Here is a 19866-nt window from a genome sequence, read left to right on the forward strand (position 1 = left end):
CTTTCAGCGGTGGCTGAAGTGTTTCAGGGGTATCTGAAGGTTTTCAGGGGTGGCTAAAGTGTTTCAGGGGCTGCTGAAGACTTTCAGGGGCGGCTGAAGTGGCTTTGATTTTGTTGTCTTTTTTTGCAACTGCACCTATTGTTTCACTTGGTGGCATTTTGAGAGATTCCTGACAGTAGGTGAGCTCAGAAGTAACTAATTGAAAGCTCAGCACTAAGCTGAAGCGACAAGGAGACCACCAGTACAGCAGTGACGTGAGCTGCTGAAGCCTGTTGCCAGTGGTCTCTGAGCCTGGAAATGTGGCCAGCTCTATGCTATAGTTTCCTCTGTTTGTGGAAAAGTCTTCCTCAGTGTAAACACACCATTAAAGCAAATTTAAACAGCTAGGTCCTGCAGACATAAATATTGTGTCATAGACCTTTAAGAATTCAGATTGTTTTTTTCTCTCACACTTTTTGTCTCCTCTTATAGTTTTTCTCCTCTTACATTTTTCTCCCTTCTTATATTTTTTTACCCTCTTGTATTTTTCCTTCTCTTACATTTTTCCTTCCTTTTGTATTCTTTCTCCTTTTACATTTCTTTCTCCTCCTACATTTTTCCTCCTTTTGCTTTTTTCCCCTCTTGCATTTTTCCTCCTCTATTTTTTTAAAAATTGTTCCTCGTCTTATTTTTTTCTCACCTCTTATTTCCCCCCTTAGTATTTCTCCCCCCCCTTAGTATTTCTCCCCCACCCTTAGTATTTCTCCCCCACCCTTAGTATATTTTCCCCTTTTAGTATTTTTTTCCTCCTCTTACTATGTTTTTTTGGTATGTGAAATGTAAACCCTTTTCCCCAGCACTGCTTTCTGTGTATATTTTTCTCTGCTTATATTCTTTTACATGTGCAAACAACAGGAACAGAGTATGTATAGGAACACAGATATGCAGACACATACCTGTTCCTCTTTCCTGATTAATATGCAGCTTCTGGGTGATATTTTCTCTGCTTTGTCATCAGATGAGACCTTTCTCTCCTTTATTGTCCTACAGTTTTCCTTCAGACACAGCTTTTGCTGATTGTTTTCCAATTTAGACAAAGCAGGGACCAAAGTAAAAGGCCTACTACAGGATTTAACTGAGATAAATGAAGCCATCAAAATCAGCTTCAACCAGAAGTGTGAAGGCACTTCCAAAGTGGCTTTGTATTGTCTGGGGGAGGGGGTTGAGCAGGGTAGTAATTTACCTCCAGGATAAGATCATAGAATCAGATCCTCTTTTGGGATGGATATGCTTAGAAGCATTTTTAAGGGTTTTAAAAAAAATCTTTTAAATATATGAATGCATTTAAAAAATAAATAAAAAAAGAGCTGAAGAAGCTCTTTGCAAAGTACTGACTGCCATTGCCATGCCAGGTGTGCTGTGCAGCACTGCCACAGTTTCTTGGTATTAAGGTACATGCTGAAAAATAATTAGTGGTGGGATGATGTTTTATTTACCACTGTTTTCAAGTTGATCTTATTGTAATGAATGGTGGTGGTTCAGCAGATTGGTCTTCCCATTGCAGACTGTGAATAAATTGCATTGTTATTGTACACTAATTCATGGATCATAATGATCTATGAGAGGGGAGACCACATTGCTCTCTACAGCTCCCTGAGAGGAGGCTGCAGTGAGGTGGGGGTTGGTCTCTTTTCCCTACTATCAGGTGATAGAAGGAGAAGAAATGGCCTGAAATTTTGCCAGGGGAGGGTTAGGTTGGAGAGGAGGAAAAATTTCTTTGCTGCAAGAGTGATCAGGGATTGGATCAGGCTGCCCAGGGAGGCAATGGAGTCATAGGGATGTTGCAGGGGAACACACCCCAGTGCTGGTGGGAGGTAGGGGAAGATGTTGGTGGGGTTCAGAGGGTAGATTTAGATTGGGTCTTAGGAAGAAATTCTTTTCAGTGAGGGTAGTGAGACATGGGAACAGGTTGCCCAGGAAGGCTGTGGATGCCTCCTCCCTGCAGGTGTTCAAGGCCATGTTGGATGAGGCCTTGGGCAACCTGGGCTGGTGGGAGGTGTCCCTGTGTGCAGGGACATCCTCAGCCAGATCAGGTTGCCCAGAGCCCTATCAAGCCTCACCCTGAAGATCTCCAGGGATGGGGCGTCAGCTACCTCCCTGGACAACCTGTTGCAGTGTTCCACCACCCTCATGGTACAGAACTGGGTACTAACATCCTATCTAAATCTACTCTTCTCTAATTTCAAAGCACTGCCCCTTGTCCTGTCACTGCAGACCTTTGCAAACAGTCCCTCTGCAGCCTTCCTGTAGTCCTGTTCAAGTACTGGAAGGCTGCTCTGAGGTCTCCCTGCAGCCTTCTCCAGGCTGAACAACCCCAGCTCCCTCAGCCTGTCCCGTAGGGAAAAAAAAAAATTAATCCCAGGTAGCACCTAGAGAAGACACTTCAGAAGCTGACAAGTAGACATTTTGCCTTTGTTAGAAGAAAAGGCTCCTGCCTAAGTGAGAAGTTCATCTTTCTGTCACTTAGCAACTTAAAAGCAGGTTTCTTACTACCTTATTTTTTTTGTGGGTTGTTTATGGATCCATAAGGGTTTGTAAAAGATCAGTTTCCTTATATACAATAAATGAGTGGTGAAAGAAAATGATGCTCAGAAAATTGATCTACACAGCCTGCCAACAGCTGGGTTGCAATTTCTCCTCAGTGAATATACAAGGAGTTAAAATTCATTTAGGGCTAGATCCTGAGAAGACAACTTGAAGAAGCTGTCCTTGTTAATATCTATAACAAAATATATGTGCATGAAGTGGCTCCTCAGCATGAAATCCTGCAGGACGAAACCTTGAAGTCCCAGTAGGAAGTGTGCTGGAAATCCTACAAGCATCAATTAAAATGTGCAAAGGAGAGGATTTTCAGGGTGAATCCTTTGCTATCACAAAATCTCCTGGCCAAAAATGTGGAAAGCAAGTCCAGAATATCCCATGGAACACAACATTTTATTGTGCTGTTTAAGAAGTTCATTTCAGCAACCAAAGATCTTCCCCCCTCTGTCTCTCTGTCTCTCTCTCTCTCCACCCTGTCACTAAATTCTACTGTTTCTCAGCCAGGCTATAATTTAAAACACACAGCATGCTGGCTCTTAAAAATAATTTTTATATATATATATATGTATAAATATGTATTTCTCCAGACATTAAATACTACATTAGGATGAGTTTGGGAACCTCAGGTTCCTCCCCAGAGGACAAGCTCCTCACTATGAAACAAATGCTAATGAACCCAAATCAACTGTGACATTGGCAGGACACAGACACATGGAAAATGTGGCTTATTGTTTGAACTGTTCTGCATAACAAAGTTGACAGCACTGCCTGTTCTTAATAACTCTTACTCCAAGGATGCAAACAGATGTGTTTACAGTTGCCTTTATACTGCTTTGTAACAACAACAACAGCAAAAACTATTGACAAGCAGTTCCTAAGCCCCTATCTCATAACTGCCCTATTTTCCACAGTTGAGTTTTCATTTATAGGAAGGAACAGTTATGCAATTGGTGGATGTGCTGGACCTCCTCCAGCAGGAACTGTGCAGCTATGGGATTCTGCTGCTTTGGTTGTAAATCTCCTGTTTTGATCCCTAGGTCCTGCCCAGAATCGATGAACTACAAGCCATGAAGCTGGCTCTTTTCTTTGTCCTGCTACTGCCAACATGCTTGGCCAAGCCTTTCCACCAGCAAGGCCTCTTTGACTTTATGATGGAAGATGAAGGCTCAGCTGATTTGCCTTCAACAGATGATTTGGTCATGTCTGGATTTGGACCAGTGTGCCCCTTCCGCTGCCAGTGCCACCTCCGCGTGGTACAGTGCTCTGACCTAGGTAAGCCCAAGACTGTCTTTGGAGGATTTGTGTTTGCAGTTCCAGCCAGGGCTTTGCAGCTGGCATGTTGTGACTTTAATCTGGCTGGGAAACTTCTGGTGGCTTTAAAAAGCTCAACCCTTGGGCAGCCTCCCTTCCTTGCTCAGAGAATTAGCAGCATTTATGTGGTGAGCAGGGATTGCTGCTGTTTCCCTGTGCATGGGGAGGAAAGTTGGATTCTGGAAGTCATGAGAAGACAATTCAGAACCAGGTCTAGGTGACCACAGTGAGAGATGGCAAGTAATTGAGAAGTAGCAGGAAAGCCACCAAGAAAAGGGGGGGGGGGGGAATTGGAACTTCTGCATGATGAGGAAAGGCTGAGAGCCCTAGGGCTGCTTAGTTTGGAGAAGAGAAGACTGAGAGGAGATTAAGGTTTACAAAGAGCTGAAGGGTGGGTGTCAAGAAGGGGCCAGGCTCTTTTCAGTGGTGTCCTGTGATAGGACAAGGAGCAATGGACACAAACTGGAACCCAGGAGGTTCCACCTCAACATGAAAAGAAAATTCTTTACTGTGAGGGTGCTGGAGCCCTGGAGCAGGCTGCAGAGAGATTGTGGAGTCTCCTTCTCTGGAGACTTTTAAGACCCTTCTGGATGTATTCCTGCATGATCTGCCCCAGGTGCTCCTGCTTTGGCAGGGATTTGGACTCAATGATCTCCAGAGGTCCCTTCCAACCCCTACCATTCTGTGATTCAATGATTCTATGGGAGGCTGCTATGCCCTCCCAGTCTGTTACTGGGATTTTGTCAAGGAGTTATGTGTTCTCTTAAGTGGAATGTACTATATGAAGTAGGCCACAAAGCCCTGACAAGGTGGAGATTTGTTGTGATCACAAACAAGGTTTGATTGTTCCTTTAATGTATCTCCTAGGTAGGTACATTTCATTTCTTCCTTGAAAGGCCACAGACTTCTGTTATAAAGAAAGAGCCTTTACAAGGCTGTTCCTTCAAATGCCTACTCAGTAAATTGAAGTGAGGTCAGATGTGTGGATGGAAACACTTCAAATGGCTCTAAATTGCATGGCCCAAGCTGTAAGACTCTTAATCATGCTGCCTGCTACCTCAGCATAGAAATCATCGCTTTTCCATTGCAATACAAGAGAATGGAATAACCACCTCTGAATCATATATATTGGAACCAGCTCCATGGAGTTCGAGGCTTGGAAGGACTCCAAAACAATGAACACATTTTGGAGCTCCTTATTAAAAAAAGAAAGAAAGAAAAAAAAAAAAAATCTTTCTTAGACACTGCTCAAGCTAAAACCCTGAGAACCTTTCTCACAAAGTCCCCTTCCTCCCTCACATCCCCTGTCAGAGCAGCAGGATGTGAAGCCATGGCTGTATTTGACTTTCCCATGCAGAGTTCTCAAGTAATAAAGATGACTTCAGGGGGACTGCTCTTGGTTTAAGCCAGCATTATTCAGTCTAAGCCAGTGTGCAGTGCAGAAAATCAATTACAGTTGGTTTTGTTCACAAGGAAGTCAGGCAGTTTTATTCACTGGACAGACAAATAACTTCTCTTCTGATTTTAGAAAGCCAGTTTTTTTAAACTAAGAGCTTCTCTCAGCTGTTTAAATGTCTAACTGGGTGTTTCTGTTCTCCTATGCTATAGCTTGAGCTTTCAGCTTGGAGAGGAGGAGGCTCCAAACAGACCTTAGAGCAGCCTTCCAGTATCTGAAAGGGTGCACAAGAAGGATGGAGAGATACTGTTTGCAAAGGCCTGGAGTGGCAGGATGAGGGGCAATGGCTTCAAACTAGAGAAGAGCAGATTTAGATTGGATGTTAGGAAAAAATTCTTTGCTATGAGGGTGGTGGAACACTGGAGTAAGTTGCCCAGGGAGGTGGTTGGGGCCCCATCCCTGGAGATATTCAACGTGAGGCTCAGCAGGGCTCTGGGCAACCTGATTTAGTGGAGGATGTCCCTGCTGAATGCAGAGGAGTTGGACTGGAGGAGTTGTGGAGGTCCCTCCCAGCCCAGACCATTCTGTGATTCTGTATTTACTGTGGATCACAGACTTGGCTCTCATCGTGGTGGATGTCATCCCATCTCAGAAATGAGGGAGAAACACTAGTTACATCTCTAGAAACTTCTGCGAATTTATTGAAGCAAGGCACATCATTACCCAGCAGATGTGTTTGGCAAAAGCCCTGTGAACAATGCAAGGCAAGCTTCACAACTGAGCAGGGGCTACCCTAGACATGCATCCACAAAGCTCTCCGTGCTGTCCCTGGGAAAAGATGCTTTTATTTTTATTTTCTTTGAACATTTAGAGTCACAGAATTGTCAGGGTTGGAAAGGACCTCAAGGATCACCAGTTCCAACCCCTCTGCCATGGGCAGGGACACCTCACACTACAGCAGGTTGCTCACAGCCACCTCCAGCCTGGCTGCAAAAACCTCCAAGGATGAGGCTTCCACCACCTCCCTGGGCAACCTGTGCCAGTGTCTCACCACCTTCATGGGGAAGAATTTCCTCCTAACATCCAATCTGAATCTACTCCTTTATTTTTGCTCCATTGCCCCAGTCCTATTACTACCTGACACCCTCAAAAGTCCCTCCCCAGTGTTCTTGTAGCCCCCTTCAGATACTGGAAGGTCACAATCTGGGTACTAGACAGTAGCAAACATGGAGCAGGGAGTGGGGAAGAGGTTACTCCCCATGCCATGAGAGCCTTAGGTTTTATTGTTGTTAAACTGGCTAATGCTGATGGAATTTAAGTTATTTGGGGAACTTGTCCCCAGTCTGTTTCAATTCTGCAGAGCGTAAGGAGCTTTCACTTGGTAAAAAAAAAAGTAGAGATAGCCACACAGGGCCCTGTTGTTGCTGTACTCCAAAGGGCAGCATTGCAGCCTCCTGCTTCTGGGTTCCTGGAGTCCCCATCCTGGTGAAGAGCCTCAGAAAATACAGCAATCAAAGTCCCAGGACTGTGTTTCTCTGCTAGTTTTGAGAGGGCTGATAAGAAAGAGATCTATTTTGAGCTTAGTTGAAAGCCACAGGCTGCAGGCACTGCAAATGAAGAGGTTGTGCTTTTGAAGTGGCTGGGATGATAACACCCAGCCTCTGGGCACGAAGGAAGAGATGACATCTCCCAGGGCTTAAAATATGCAGCCCTGAAAAAGAAAGAATATTTCCCTGGCAGAGCTCAAGGAAGTAACAGTCACAGAATTTCTTTACCATGAAGGTGGTGAGGCACCGGAAGGAGTTGCTCAGGGAACTTATGGATGCTCCTCTCCCTGGAAAGGTTTTAGAAGACCAGGCTGGATGAGGCTTTGAACAACCTGGGCTAGAACCATAGAATGGTCTGGGCTGGAAGGGACCTCCAAAGCTCATCAGTCCAACCCCCTCTGCAGTCAGCAGGGACATCCTCCACTAGATCAGGTTGCCCAGAGCCCTGCTGAGCCTCACCTTGAACATCTCCAGGGATGGGGCCCCAACCACCTCTCTGGGCAACCTGTTCCAGGGGTCCACCACCCTCATGGCACAGAGCCTGTTCCCAACATCCCATCCAAATCCACTCCTGTCCAGTTCAAAGCCATCACTCCCCATCCCAGCACCACAGGCCCCTGCAAACAGTCTCTCCTCATCCCTCTCCCAGGCCCCCTTCAGGTTCTGGAAGGCTGCCATTAGGTCTCCCCAGAGACTTTCCTTTTGAATGTAGGCAGGCTAAGCTACAAAATGCATTTCTGCTATTAAAAACAAGAGATTTAGCTTAGAAGATCATTTGCACAAAGCACTTAATCCATAGAAGGTTTACCCTTCCACTGGCAACTCTCATGGCCATAAGTTCCTCCCTACACCTATTTTGTCACTCAAACTCTCTATTCCTCATAGGGAAATGTCCACAGCAGCTCCTGCTCCCCCTCTCCCCAAAGCAGCTCCTGCTTCCCTTCTCCCCACCAACCTTCCTCTTCCCAAAGCAGCTCCTGCTCCACCACCACCATGTTTGCACCCATCCCAGAGCCAGGGGCAAGACCCTCAACCACCCAAGCTAGCACCCAGAGGAGCTGAGCCCCAGTAAGGAGGCCCAGCCAGCATCCATGGATGATATTGGAGAAGTCATCAACCCTATCCCTACCTAGCCAGGGGGCCACCAGGCCCCCCAGCCTTTGTCCCCCCCCAGTCACATGGCATGCACCATGGGTCCTCACCATGAGGAGAGGAGGAGGATCCTCAGCCCAGATGGGCTCAGCTTGAAGCTTCTGCTTCTCTTGGAGGGGGGGGTGGTGGTGGTGTTAAAGAGGGGAGTGGATGGGGAGGGCAAAGTGGCCACACCTGGGGTGGGAGGAGACTCCAACAGAGCCCAGGTGCTCTGGGGTTTGAAGAGGAAGATGAGGCAGGTGGGGTGGAAATGGCCATGCTGTGTCAGCTCTGGTTCACCAGCACTTCTGTATCACTGAGAAGCTGTCCCCTCTCCCCCTTGTCCTGCCACCTTCCTCACTATGACATCCAGTAGTTTTCCAAAGCAATGAACACAGGGACAAGGTTACTTAGGTTACTCCCAGGTTTTTTGGATTCAAGGGGAATCTTCTTCCCAGCTCCAGCTGGAGTTAGATCCAACCTGTAAACCACACTCTGAGATGAGATCTGATCCAAAACAGTCTCAGCTGAATGAGTCTGTTTACTGGAGATGTGTTTTCACCTTCTCATTCCTGAACACTGGACCAGTACCACAAATACCCAACACAGCAGGAATATTGGAGCAGGAATATTGTAGTAGGAGGAAGTGTCTGATGGAAGGGGTGGGAACTATATGGTCTTTAAGGTCCCTTCCAACTCAGGCCATTCTATTATTTTTATGATTCTCCATTCTGTGCTCGATGCAGAGTTCAGCAGCCTTGCCAGGAACTTTGATCCCTTCTTGTCAGGTGGGACTGTGACAACCCCTGATGGATTGTGGCCCAAGTGGGAGGCTCACCAGGGTGCAGGTTCAATGACCACCCCTGCAGGCAGGGATAGGATAGCTGTGTGTGCAGCCTTCTTGCAAGCAGATCTGTCCCCTGCTCTCCTCTATTCTGACCTTGAATTTATTTCTGAGTGACTCAGACTGGGGCAAGGTCAGATTTACCTACTGACTTGAGGAAAGCCAGGAGCTGGCCACAAGAACTCAAAATTCTGTTCCTGCCAGGATGACCCTAGCATGTTCCTGGGCTGTGGGATGAAGGGTGCTTGGGAAGGCAGTGTGCACACAGGAGCCATGAAACCAATGACAGTTCCATTTCTCTGCTAACCATCACCTCTCCATTCAGCCCAGGCATTTCCAACTCAACTCAATTAGCTTCCTCCCTCCCCCAAAAGGATCAGATTTAGGCACCTAGTCCCATGGGCACGAACTGAAGGAAACTTGCAGGCAATTAGAAGACTCCTCCATTAGTAAGTTAAAAAAAGTTAAAAGGGAAGTGGAAACCTGGATCAGGATCCCTTCTTCTAGAAGACTCCTCCGTTAGTAAGGTAAAAGCTTACTAAAAACAAATCCCACATAGGGAAGTGGAAATCTGGATCAGGATCCTTTCTTCTAGAAGACTCCTCCTTTAGTAAGGTAAAAGCTTACTAAAAACAAATCCTCCACAGGGAAGTGGAAATCTGGATCAGGATCCCTTCTTCTCCTCACTCCGTGGGGTGGAAGGAGAGCTCTTTGCAGCCTCCAGTCCCTGGGTACAGAGGGCATGTCCAGAGCAAGGCAGGTGAGGGATCCTAACGTGGTCTGCTTATGTCTCCTCTTCCTCACCCTGCTTCCTCTTGTGGCCAAAGGGACATTTGCCCTTTGTAAAGCCCTGCTGCTTGAGGAAAATGATAACTGAGTTACAGGACTAAACACCAGGGGAATCATCACATCCAGGGGCCAGAGATCAGCTTTAGCCCCCTTGTGTCATGAGCACTGGAGGGGAATAATAAAAGCAAATAACAACCCAAATTCAGTAAAAACACTGGGGAGGAAAAAAAAAACACAGTGCTCAGTGGTCCAGTTACCTCCTTGTCAGCTGAATTCCTGTACTTCTGAGCTTCAGTCCCATCTTCCTAAGCACAGAACTCAGAAGTCATTTCTTTTGCCTCCAGGCCAAGAGCTGAGTTAGCAGGAAGCAGAACGCTGTCCTCTACACCCCAGAGAAGAATTCTCTCTGAGCTGCAGTTACTGACAGCTCCAGAGCAGAGCCCCATGTGCCTGCCTGCTCTGAGATGCATTGTCTTGGTGCTGCAGGCTCCAGGGGCTCAGCAAGGAAGGCCACCACAGCATCTTCCTCATTGCCTTTTCTGAATCTGCCTCCTGTTGCTAAAAGGGAGCCACAGCTTCACTTTCTGATCATGGCTCAGCAGAAGGCATTGCTGTGCCAGAGCCAAACTTTATCCACAGGGATCACAAACATTCACAGATTGCATCAGGTTGGAAAGGACCCTCAAAGGTCATCTTGTCCAACTCCCCTTGCAGGAGAAGGGACGACTCCAACTAGAGCAGGTTGCCCAGGGACACATCGAGTCTGATCTTGAATGTCTCCAGGGATGGGACCTCAACCACACCTCTGGGCAACCTGTTCCAGTGTCTCACCACCCTCATGGTGCAGAACTTCCTCCTGATGTCCAACCTAACTCTGCCCTGCTCCAGTTTCAAACCACTCCCCTCATCCTGTCCCCACAGCCCCTTCTGAACAGTCCCTCCCCAGCCTGCCTAGAGGTCACTGTCAGATACTGAAATGTAGTTATAAGACCTCCCCAGAGCCTTCTGTTCTCTAGGCTGAACAGGCCCAATTCTCTCAGCCTGTCTTCATCCCAGAAGTGCTGCAGCCCTCTGATCACACTCAGGGTTCTCCTCTGGACCTGTTCCAACAGGTCCACATCTCTTGATTTGGAGTCCCACAGCTGGACACAGTACTGTAGGAGAGGTCTCCTCAGAGCACAGGGGCAGAACCACCTCTCTTGACCTGCTGGCCACACTGCTTTGGATGCAGCCCAGGCTGCCATTGTCCTTCTGGCTGCCAGTGCCCACTGTTGGCTCCTGTCCAGCTTCTCCCCCCGCCTAGCACCCCCAAGTCCTTCTCTGCAGGGTTGCTCTCAATCTCATCATCCCCCAGGCTGGATTGATATTGAGTACTGCCCTGCCCTAGGTACAGGACCTTGCACTTTGCCTTATTGCACCTCATGAGCTTCTCCTCAGCCAACCTCTCCATCCTGTCCAGGTCCCTCTGAATGTCACCTGTCCCATGCTTCCATCTTATCAAACACACCACTCAGCTTGGTATCATCTGCAAACTTCCTGAGGGTGCAAACATCTTTGTTGTTAGCACCCACTGCAGCTGGGGAGTAGCTGATCTAGCTGGTTAGGGGCAGCTCTTCATGTCCTAAACCAATCAATACAGGGAAGAGGAGCAGTCTGTTGGCCAAGCCTTGGAAAAGTCCTAGCAAGGATGAATTGTACCATTTAAAGACATCCTCCCACAGGGAGTCTCAAGAAAAGTTTCTTCCTAGAGCTCTCTGGTAGGCAGGAGGACAAATGAGTGATTACTCAACCCTGCAGCAGATGCAGAATGTTCCAGAAGTGCATTCAGAGGTGGTGATCAGGGCTTTGTTTCAACTTCAGAGAAGTCTGGCAGCCCCTTGTGAAGTGAGCAGTGTCCTGCAGGGTGCATGAGATCACCTCCCTTGGAGGCTTCACAGGATGCACGGAAGTCCTTCCAGCCCTCTTGCTATGAACATCCATGGAGGTTTTGTGGTCTCCAAAAGGTGTGTGAGAGATGGATGTCAGGAACCAAAGCTCCAGCAGTGTTACAGCACAAAATGGAACTTTGCTCACAGCTCAGAAATGCAGAGGTTCTCCAGCTGTAAAATGAAGGAAGGTGCCTTGCAGCTCAGCATGAGTGTTGGAGGGTGTGCTGGGAAAGCACTTGGAGGTGAGTGGGTGAGAAGCTCACAGATATGTAAAGAATAAAGGAATAAGAGGTCAAAAACTGGTAAAAAAAGTAAAAGGGATCTGGCAACATGAGGCTTATCTGAACACATGCAGTGTCTAGCCTGGATTAACTAATGGCTTTTCAATACCTGAACCCTTGATTTGTTGACAAAAGCTGATTAATCTCATTGCCTAAAAGCTTCCAGAAACACCTGAAAGCTCATTTTCTGATCCTGATTCCATTTGGGAAGCTCATGTCTCATTACAAAGCAAAATACCTCCTTTAGGATCTACCTTGGTTTGAACTTCTGCTGTCAACATCAAATCTCTTTAAAGAGAATAATATGAACCTCATTGGTGATCAGTCTCAGTTGTTTCGTGAGTTCAAGAGAGCAGAGAGGAGTATTTAATATGATGCCTTCAGCTTCAGAATCCCTGCCATTACAGGAATCATGGAATGGTAGGGGTTGGAAGGGATCTCTGGAGATCACCCAGTCCAACCCCCCTGCCAGAGCAGCATCACCCAAGGCAGCTCGTACAGGAACACATCCAGGTGGCTCTTGAAATTCTCCAAAGAAGGAGACTCCACAACCTCTCTGGGCAGCCTGCTCCAGGGCTCCAGCACCCTCACAGCAAAGAAGTTTCTCCTCCTGTTGAGGTGGAACTTCTTTTGTTCCAGTTTGTGTCCATTGCTCCTTGTTCTATCACAGGACACCACTGAAAAGAGCCTGGCCCCTTCTTGACACCCACCCTTCAGATCCCCTCTCAGCCTTCTCTTCTCCAGGTTGAACAGCCCCAGGGCTCTCAGCCTTTCCTCATCACACAACTCTTCCAGTCCCTTCAGCACCCTCAGAGCCTCCATTGGACACTCTCCAGTAGTACTCTCTCCCTCTTGAACTGGGGAGCTTCAAGAGAAGGCTGAGAGGGGATCTGAGCAATGTTTATGAATATCTGAGGGGTGGGTGGCAAGAAGGGGCCAGGCTCTTGTCAGTGGTGTCCTGTGACAGGACAAGGGACAATGGATACTAACTAGATCCCAGGAATCTAGAATCCAGCCCAACATGAGGAAAAACTTCTTTACCTTGGCACTCTGAGCCATGGTTTAATGGCCGTGGTGGTTGTAGGTTGACTGTTGGACTTGATGGTCTTGGAGGATTTTTCCAACCCAAACAATTCTATGATTCTATGAATATAAAATGGAACATCTTGGCTTTTCAAGACAAGCTATAATAGTGATTGCCTTAAAAAAGAGAGATCTATAGAAAATCTCAGATTCTGGAAAGGAAAAAGGAAGAAGGAACTTAAGAACTGAATGAAAATCTAACTGTTTTCAGGGCTAGGGGGTAAAATTTATTCTCTTTCCTTTGCTCTTTAAGACTGAGAGAGTTGGGTTTGTTCAGCCTTGAGAAGGGAAGGCTTAGGGGAGACCTTACTACTATGGACTTGTACATAAGAGGTGGCTCCCAGGAGGATGGAGACTCCCTTTTTACAAGGAGTCCCATGGAGAAAACAAGGAATGATGGTGACAAGTTACTGCTGGGGAGATTCCCATTGGACTCCAGCAGAAAATTTTTCATCATGAGAACAGTTAGAGAGTGGAATCAGCTCCCAAGGGAAGTGGAGGATTCCCCTACATTGGACAGGTTCAAGACTCAGCTTGACAGGGTGCTGAGCCAGCTCGCTGCAACTTTACTACGACCTAGAAAGATTGGACCAGATGATTCTTGAAGTCCCTTCCAACATGGCATTCTGTGAACCCTGTGGCTGCAAGTTTAGAATCGCTGGGCTGGAAATGACTGTTGCAGTGAAAGCTGATCTGGGGAAGGTCTGTCATTCAAGAATTAACAAAGTAAACAGGTAGCAACCCAAAAGTATCTCAGAGTAGAAGGCTATATGTAACACTTCATCTAGCAGAAAGACAATGAGCAGATCTGCAGGCTCCTCTGTTGACTCCCAGCAGGTCCTGCCATTGCTTGCTTGCAGGCAAGCAGGTTGAAAACAATCCTGCATCTAGGGGAGGAAAAAAAAAAAAATGTCCCTGTTATGTTTAGAAGGACCCAAAATAAGCAGGAACATATCTCTGCCCTCGGGTCATAATAAAGCCAGGGCTGTGCAATGGCCATGTGGTCAGAACAGGAAGGGCTGAGTTTACATGAAACCAGAGAAGATCTCTCCCCCTGCAAATGACTCTTCATGGCTGCTGCCAGATGTTAGTGCTAATTATGGTAAATGCTAAAGATGAAGGGAGCTAGTCTGGAACTGTCATCTGTTGCCTGCTGTTTGAACTGTGGATCAGGCAAACATCAACTGAGCAAAGATGGTTGGAGGGCTGGAGCACCTCTCCTGCAAGGACAGGCTGAGATAGTTGGGGCTGTTCAGCCTGGAGATGAGAAGGCTCCAAGGAGACCTTTGAGCTGCATCTCAATATCAGAAAGGGACCTACAGGAAGGCTGGGACTGTTTGGAAGGGGTTTTAGAGATAGGACAAGGGGCAATGGGTTGAAACTGGAGCAGAGCAGATTCAGGCTGGATACTAGGAGGGAGTTCTTTACAATGAGAGTGGTGAAATACTGAACAGGTTGCCCAGAGATGTGCCCTGGAGACATTCAAGATCAGACTTGCTGTAGCCCTGGGCAGCCTGATGTAGCTGGGAGGTGTCCCTGCTGACTGCTGGGCAAAGATGACTTTTGAGGATCCCTTCTAGCCCACTGTAATCTGTGAATCAGTTTTTATTACTCCAAAAGATCATTCAAAATATAACCTGTTAAAGAACTTTGACTTTTCCTGGGCACTGAAATGCTCTCTTCTGACTACTTGTAAAACACTTGCAAGAAACAAATGTTTCACCTTAATGCAGGAGTACTCAGGGACAGGAAGGAGGTCTGCTTTGCATCCTCTTTGCCTCAAGTCATTCTGCACAGGGTGCTGGCAGATTGCAGGAATCACACGGGACAGTTGCTGCTCTCCAATGAAGGTGGTTTATGTCTGTAACCATGACAGTGGGAAATGCAACACTGATGACACTAGGAGTGGAGAAAACTCATATTTGGTTCTTTCCCCCTACTATTTCAATCTCTGAAGTCTGCTGTTTATTTTAGAATATTTATTCTGCCTTCCTAAAATGCTTCAGTGTCTCTTAGGAAAGTATAAACCTAGTGGGCAGCAAGTTCTCCAGGAAGACAGCAATGTGCTAAGGGCTAAGGGCATCCTGGGGTGCATCAGGAAAAGTGTGGCCAGCAGGGCTAGGGAGGTTCTCCTCTCCCTCTACTCTGCCCTGGCAAGACCACAGCTGCAATCCTGTGTCCAGTTTTGGGCTCCCCAGTTCGAGAGAGGCAGAGACCTGCTGGAGAGAGTCCAGTGGAGAGCTATGAGGATGATGAAGGGATCTGAACATCTCTGCTATGAAGAAAGGCTGAGAGCCCTGGGGCTGTTTAGCCTGCAGAAGAGAAAGATGAGAGGGGATCTGCATGGGTGGGTGTCAGGATGAAGGTGCCAGGCTCTTTTCAGTGGTGCCCAGTGATAGGACAAGGAGGAGAAACTTCTCCATGAGGAGAAACTTCTTTACTGTGAGGGTGCTGGATCCCTGGAGCAGGCTGCCCATAGAGGTTGTGGAGTCTCCTTCTCTGGAGACTTTCAAAACCCACCTGGATGAGTTCCTGTGTGCCCTGCCCTGGGTGCTCCTGCTTTGGCAGGGGGTTGAACTCCATGTTCTCTGGAAGTCCCTTCTAACCCCTACCATTCTGTGATTGCAGACCTTAAAATCAGAACTCAGAAAGGACACAGCAATAGAAGTTGCCTGATTTGCAGTTTCAAGAATAGACCAGAAGCTGCTTGGTTTTCAGTTTCAGGAATAGACCATTACTGTTAGGAATTAGGTTTTGGAGCCAGGAGGCTGTATCTATCTGTACCAAAAAAATGTGACTAGGGTTCCAAAATAATCCATAACATCTGTAGCTTGCAAGGAGCTGTTGTACTTTGAAATATGTGCTCATTACACAGAGTGGGTGGAAGGGGAAAAGAACAGTTCAAGCTAGCCCTTCAGTTTGAAACCTTTGCTAGGGATTCCAACCCACTGCAGTCTGTGAATCTGTGATTTTGTAGTTATTAATAATACCATAAGAGAGAAGTAGGAAATCATTATTGTGCCTGAATTTCACACAGGATGCACCAGGGTGGAAGGGAACCTCAAAGGTCATCTTGGCCAATCCCCCTGCAGTGAGGGGATCAGGTTGCTCAGGGCCCCATCAAGTTTGACCTTGAATGTCTCCAGGGTTGGGGATGTCTCCAGGGATGGAAATTTGTTTCTGTTTTCCCCTGTCCCTCTCCCTGTTCTGAGAAGTGATGCTGCAAATGTTTGGGGGAGAAAAACCAGTCCAGTGGAGCAACATTCTCAATAGGTCTACCTTTGTGAGAGGTGACCTCAGCAGGGGATGGAGATAATTTTCTTGTTCTTTCCTGTGGGAAGGGTCAGAAGCCTACAAAAATAATCATCTGTGGTTAAAATAAGTCCAAAATGGATTTTGATGGGAGATGAGACCGAAAAGCGGGGGGAAAAAATAAAAAAGTCTGACAAGTGGTTGTGAATCATCTTTAAGAAGATGTATTTTAAGAGTCTGGTGGATTTCAATGGACACAGCTGGTTTTGTATCTCTTAAGGGAAAAAAAAATAGCACTGCTGATTTCCTAGCAAGCAAGGGCAAGGGGGAAAACAAACTTTTACTTTGAAAGTGGGAGAGAGAAGGGAGCTGCGTGGATGTTTCTCTGCAGAGAAAGAAAATTGTTTCTTATTTTATGGATGGTAGGATGCAAATAATGAACACTCCTAGCTGACAATTCCCTCCCCCAGAGAACAAATTTCCAGTAAATACTGAAGCACATAGCCTGGGAAAGCATCAGGGAACTTTTCTAAGTCAAAGCACTCAAAGCCGAGTTAAGCTTCTTGCTCTACTTCCAGAAAACAGCCCTGGAGTACTGTTATTTTCCATGACTTAAGTATCCCGACCCCATAAGCTTTCCATTTGCCTCCTTCACCCCAGGGTCCACTCAGAGTCCACTTTCACCCCCGGGAGGGTTGCTGCCTGTCAGTGGGATAAGGCAGAGCTGGGCTTTGGAGCAGGGGAGAGCACCCAGCAGTGAGCAGAGGTGATGCAGGCAGCTGCTGGAGAGGCTGCTCTGCTGATGATCAGGGTTGGGAATTACATGCAGCTCAGCCCAGATTCCTCAGCTGGCAGCAGCTGTTTGTGGAAACTGAAGGAGTCTTGAAAAGAGCCCCATTTTATGGCCCCTGTGATAATAATCCTGAGTGTTGCAATATAATAACACATGTAGCTGAGCTACAGTGCTCAGATGTCTTCCTGCCTTCTGGCCCCTTCTCTCCAGCTGGGGAAGGGAAGGTTTCTCCAGAAGAATAAGCCCCATCCCTGCTTGTTGTAAACTGGATAAATAGAGGGGAAAAAAAAAAAAAAAGCACAATACCAAAATACTCCAAACAAACAAAGAAAGGGGAAAAAAAATCAAGCCACAAGCTGTGTTGTGTTGTTAAAGTTGTTTATAATTGGCACTGCTCACATAGGATTATTTTGACTCTGTGGTCTCACAGCCCTGCAAAGATGCAGTTCTCAGGGAAGTGTCCTCATCTCTGGGCTGCAGACTCAGACTCCCATTTGCTTAGTCTCCCTCCCTGGCCCCATAAATCTTGCATTCCTTTTCTGCCTAGTCGTATGGCTTCAGCAGAAGGATGGCTCCGTGCCAAGCTGCAGAGGAACTTGTGCCTCTCACTTCTCAGAAACTGGAGCACTGGAGTAAAACTCCTTCAGAGCAAGGAAGGTTCAAAAGCCACCCTCACCCTTCTCCTTCTGGAGGTTAAACAATTCCACAGCCAACTTGATCACAGCTCCTGCAGCTGAGCAAGCTGCTCCCCCAGCTGCAAAGTAACAAAGGCTGTCTTGTACCCCCAGACCCCAGCCTCCCTCACTTCCTCACACTGCTCCCAAATCCTTGCTACATCTCCTACACCTGTTTGGCTGCCTCAGTGGGAGGCTGCTGCTTGGACTGGTGCTCCACAGATTGCTAGCCACTGAGTGACAGTCTCTCAGGGACTGCAGAAGAGCTGAATGATACCAGCTTTGTCTCTTCTCTGCTTGATTTCCAGTCTAATACTATCAGAGAATCACAGAATCGTTCCAGTTAGAAAAGACTTCTAAGATCACCCAGTCCAACCAGCAACCCAGCACCACCATGGCCATTAAACCATGGCCCCAAGTGCCATGGCCACAGGTTGCTTGAACACCTCCAGGGATGGGAACTCCACCACCTCCCTGGGCAGCCTGTGCCAATCCCTGACCACTCTTGTAGCAAAGAAATTGTTCCTCATCTCCAACCTAACCCTCCCCTGGCACAATTTCAGGCCATTTCCTCTCCTTCTATCACCTGAGACTAGGGAGAAGAGACCCACTCCCACCTCAGGGGGTTGTAGACAGCAATGAGGTCTTCCCTCAGCTCCTCTGCCCCAAGGCTGTAGTGTTGCTCGTGGGGTTGTTGTGACCCAAGTGCATATCCATCAACCTTCTGACCTCTAGAGCCTTCTCTCCTTATGTGCTTGGACCTCATGATCTCAAAGGTCTCTTCCAGCCCCAAAAGCTCAATGATTTTATGAGGTGAGGCAATCACAGCTGACCAGCCTGACACCCTAATTTGCTTAAGAAATTATCAGGAAAAAACTTACCCTCCACATAGAGAGGATCCCACAGAGCCAAACCTGATTTCTGCAGATGTACTTTCTTCACAACCCTCCCATTAAGGACAGTTTCCTAGTTCTTTTAACCTCTCTCCACTAAATATCTTCTAGGAGACTGTAGATGAGCCTTTCAGTGCTTCCACAAGGGAGTCTGGGCCCTTATCTGTAGGAAGAAAATCTGTTCATGATCCAGGGATGAGCAGGGACATCTCCACCTGGATCAGGCTGCCCAGAGCCCCATCAAGTCTAACCTTGAATGTCTTCATGGATGGGGCCTCCCCTACATCCCTGGGCAACCTCTTTCACTATTTCACTACCCTCATGGAGAAGAACTTCCTCCTTATGCCCAGCCTGAGTAAATCTGGGGGTTAAGTTCCTTATATTTCCAGAACTTTTAGGCTCTGTCCAACCCTGGAGTTTGGAGGGGTAGAGCTTTACAATTTCTCCTTATTTCTCTATAGATAGTGTATTTTAGAATAACTGACAATAGTTTTATTCAGCCAAAATAGCCAGAAAAAGAAGTATTTTCCATTTAACATACAATGGGAAAAGCAGAAGAATTTAAGTCTTCAATCAGTTCTAAGTTAATCTTAGGAACCTGAAATATCAGCTCTAAGTTAATGCTTCACAACCTGAAACATTTCCAGGAGACTGAACAGCTCAGAGACAGACAGCTAGGAGAGTTTTTTTTTTTTTAATATGGCTTTTTAAGAAGGAAGCCTCAATGAGTAGAAAAATCACAGCCAGGAGCTGGAATCCTTGAGCAAACTGTTCTTAAAATGATGGAGAAGTGACTCAGTTGACATTTCCCAATACCACTTCCCCTTCCAGTTGGTATTGCATCAACCTCACTGGAAAGCAGTGGCAGGCACTGGAAGGCAGTCATACTGTACAAGATGGTTTCAGAAGTGTATGACACTCCCAGGGCTTTCTCAGAAATGAGTAGTTCCTCTCTGATCTGCTCAGTCCCCCAGACAGAGGAATCCAAGGATTCTCCTGGGAATCACTAATTCTACCCTGGGAGCCAAGAGCCATTTCAGCTTCTAGGATTACAATTTTCTTGACTCAGCTCAACCCCTGTCATGCTCTCATGTGACTCCAGGCTCCTCCATCCATCTCAACTGACTGTCTGCTGCCCTGTCCTGACATGAGCAGTTTGAAGGTTTGCTCTCCAGGCACGGCGTCTCCAGCACAGGAACTGATTTGCACTGCTCCAATGCTCCTCCTACCTCTTTCCATCTGTAGATACACCTGGACCTGTGAGCTGAAGCACAGCTCCTGAAGCCAATACAGATGTGACAAGTGGTGAAACACTTGGATCCAGTCCACACCTCCAAAGCACTTCAGTCCTGAATTATTTAGCT

General features: G+C 47.0%; 1 protein-coding gene across 1 annotated transcript in view; it reads left to right on the plus strand.

Moving 5' to 3' along the window:
• Window positions 1–19866, plus strand: part of DCN (decorin) — a 42711-nt gene that overhangs the window by 839 nt on the left and 22006 nt on the right. Inside the window, exon 2 of the mRNA XM_054386580.1 lies at window positions 3618–3852. Within this exon, the coding sequence (XP_054242555.1) occupies window positions 3648–3852 (205 nt within the window). The 5' untranslated portion in view covers window positions 3618–3647. The remainder of the gene's footprint in view (window positions 1–3617; window positions 3853–19866) is intronic.

Source organism: Indicator indicator, chromosome 14 (genome assembly GCF_027791375.1).
Source record: "Indicator indicator isolate 239-I01 chromosome 14, UM_Iind_1.1, whole genome shotgun sequence".
Taxonomy (NCBI): Eukaryota; Metazoa; Chordata; class Aves; order Piciformes; family Indicatoridae; genus Indicator; species Indicator indicator.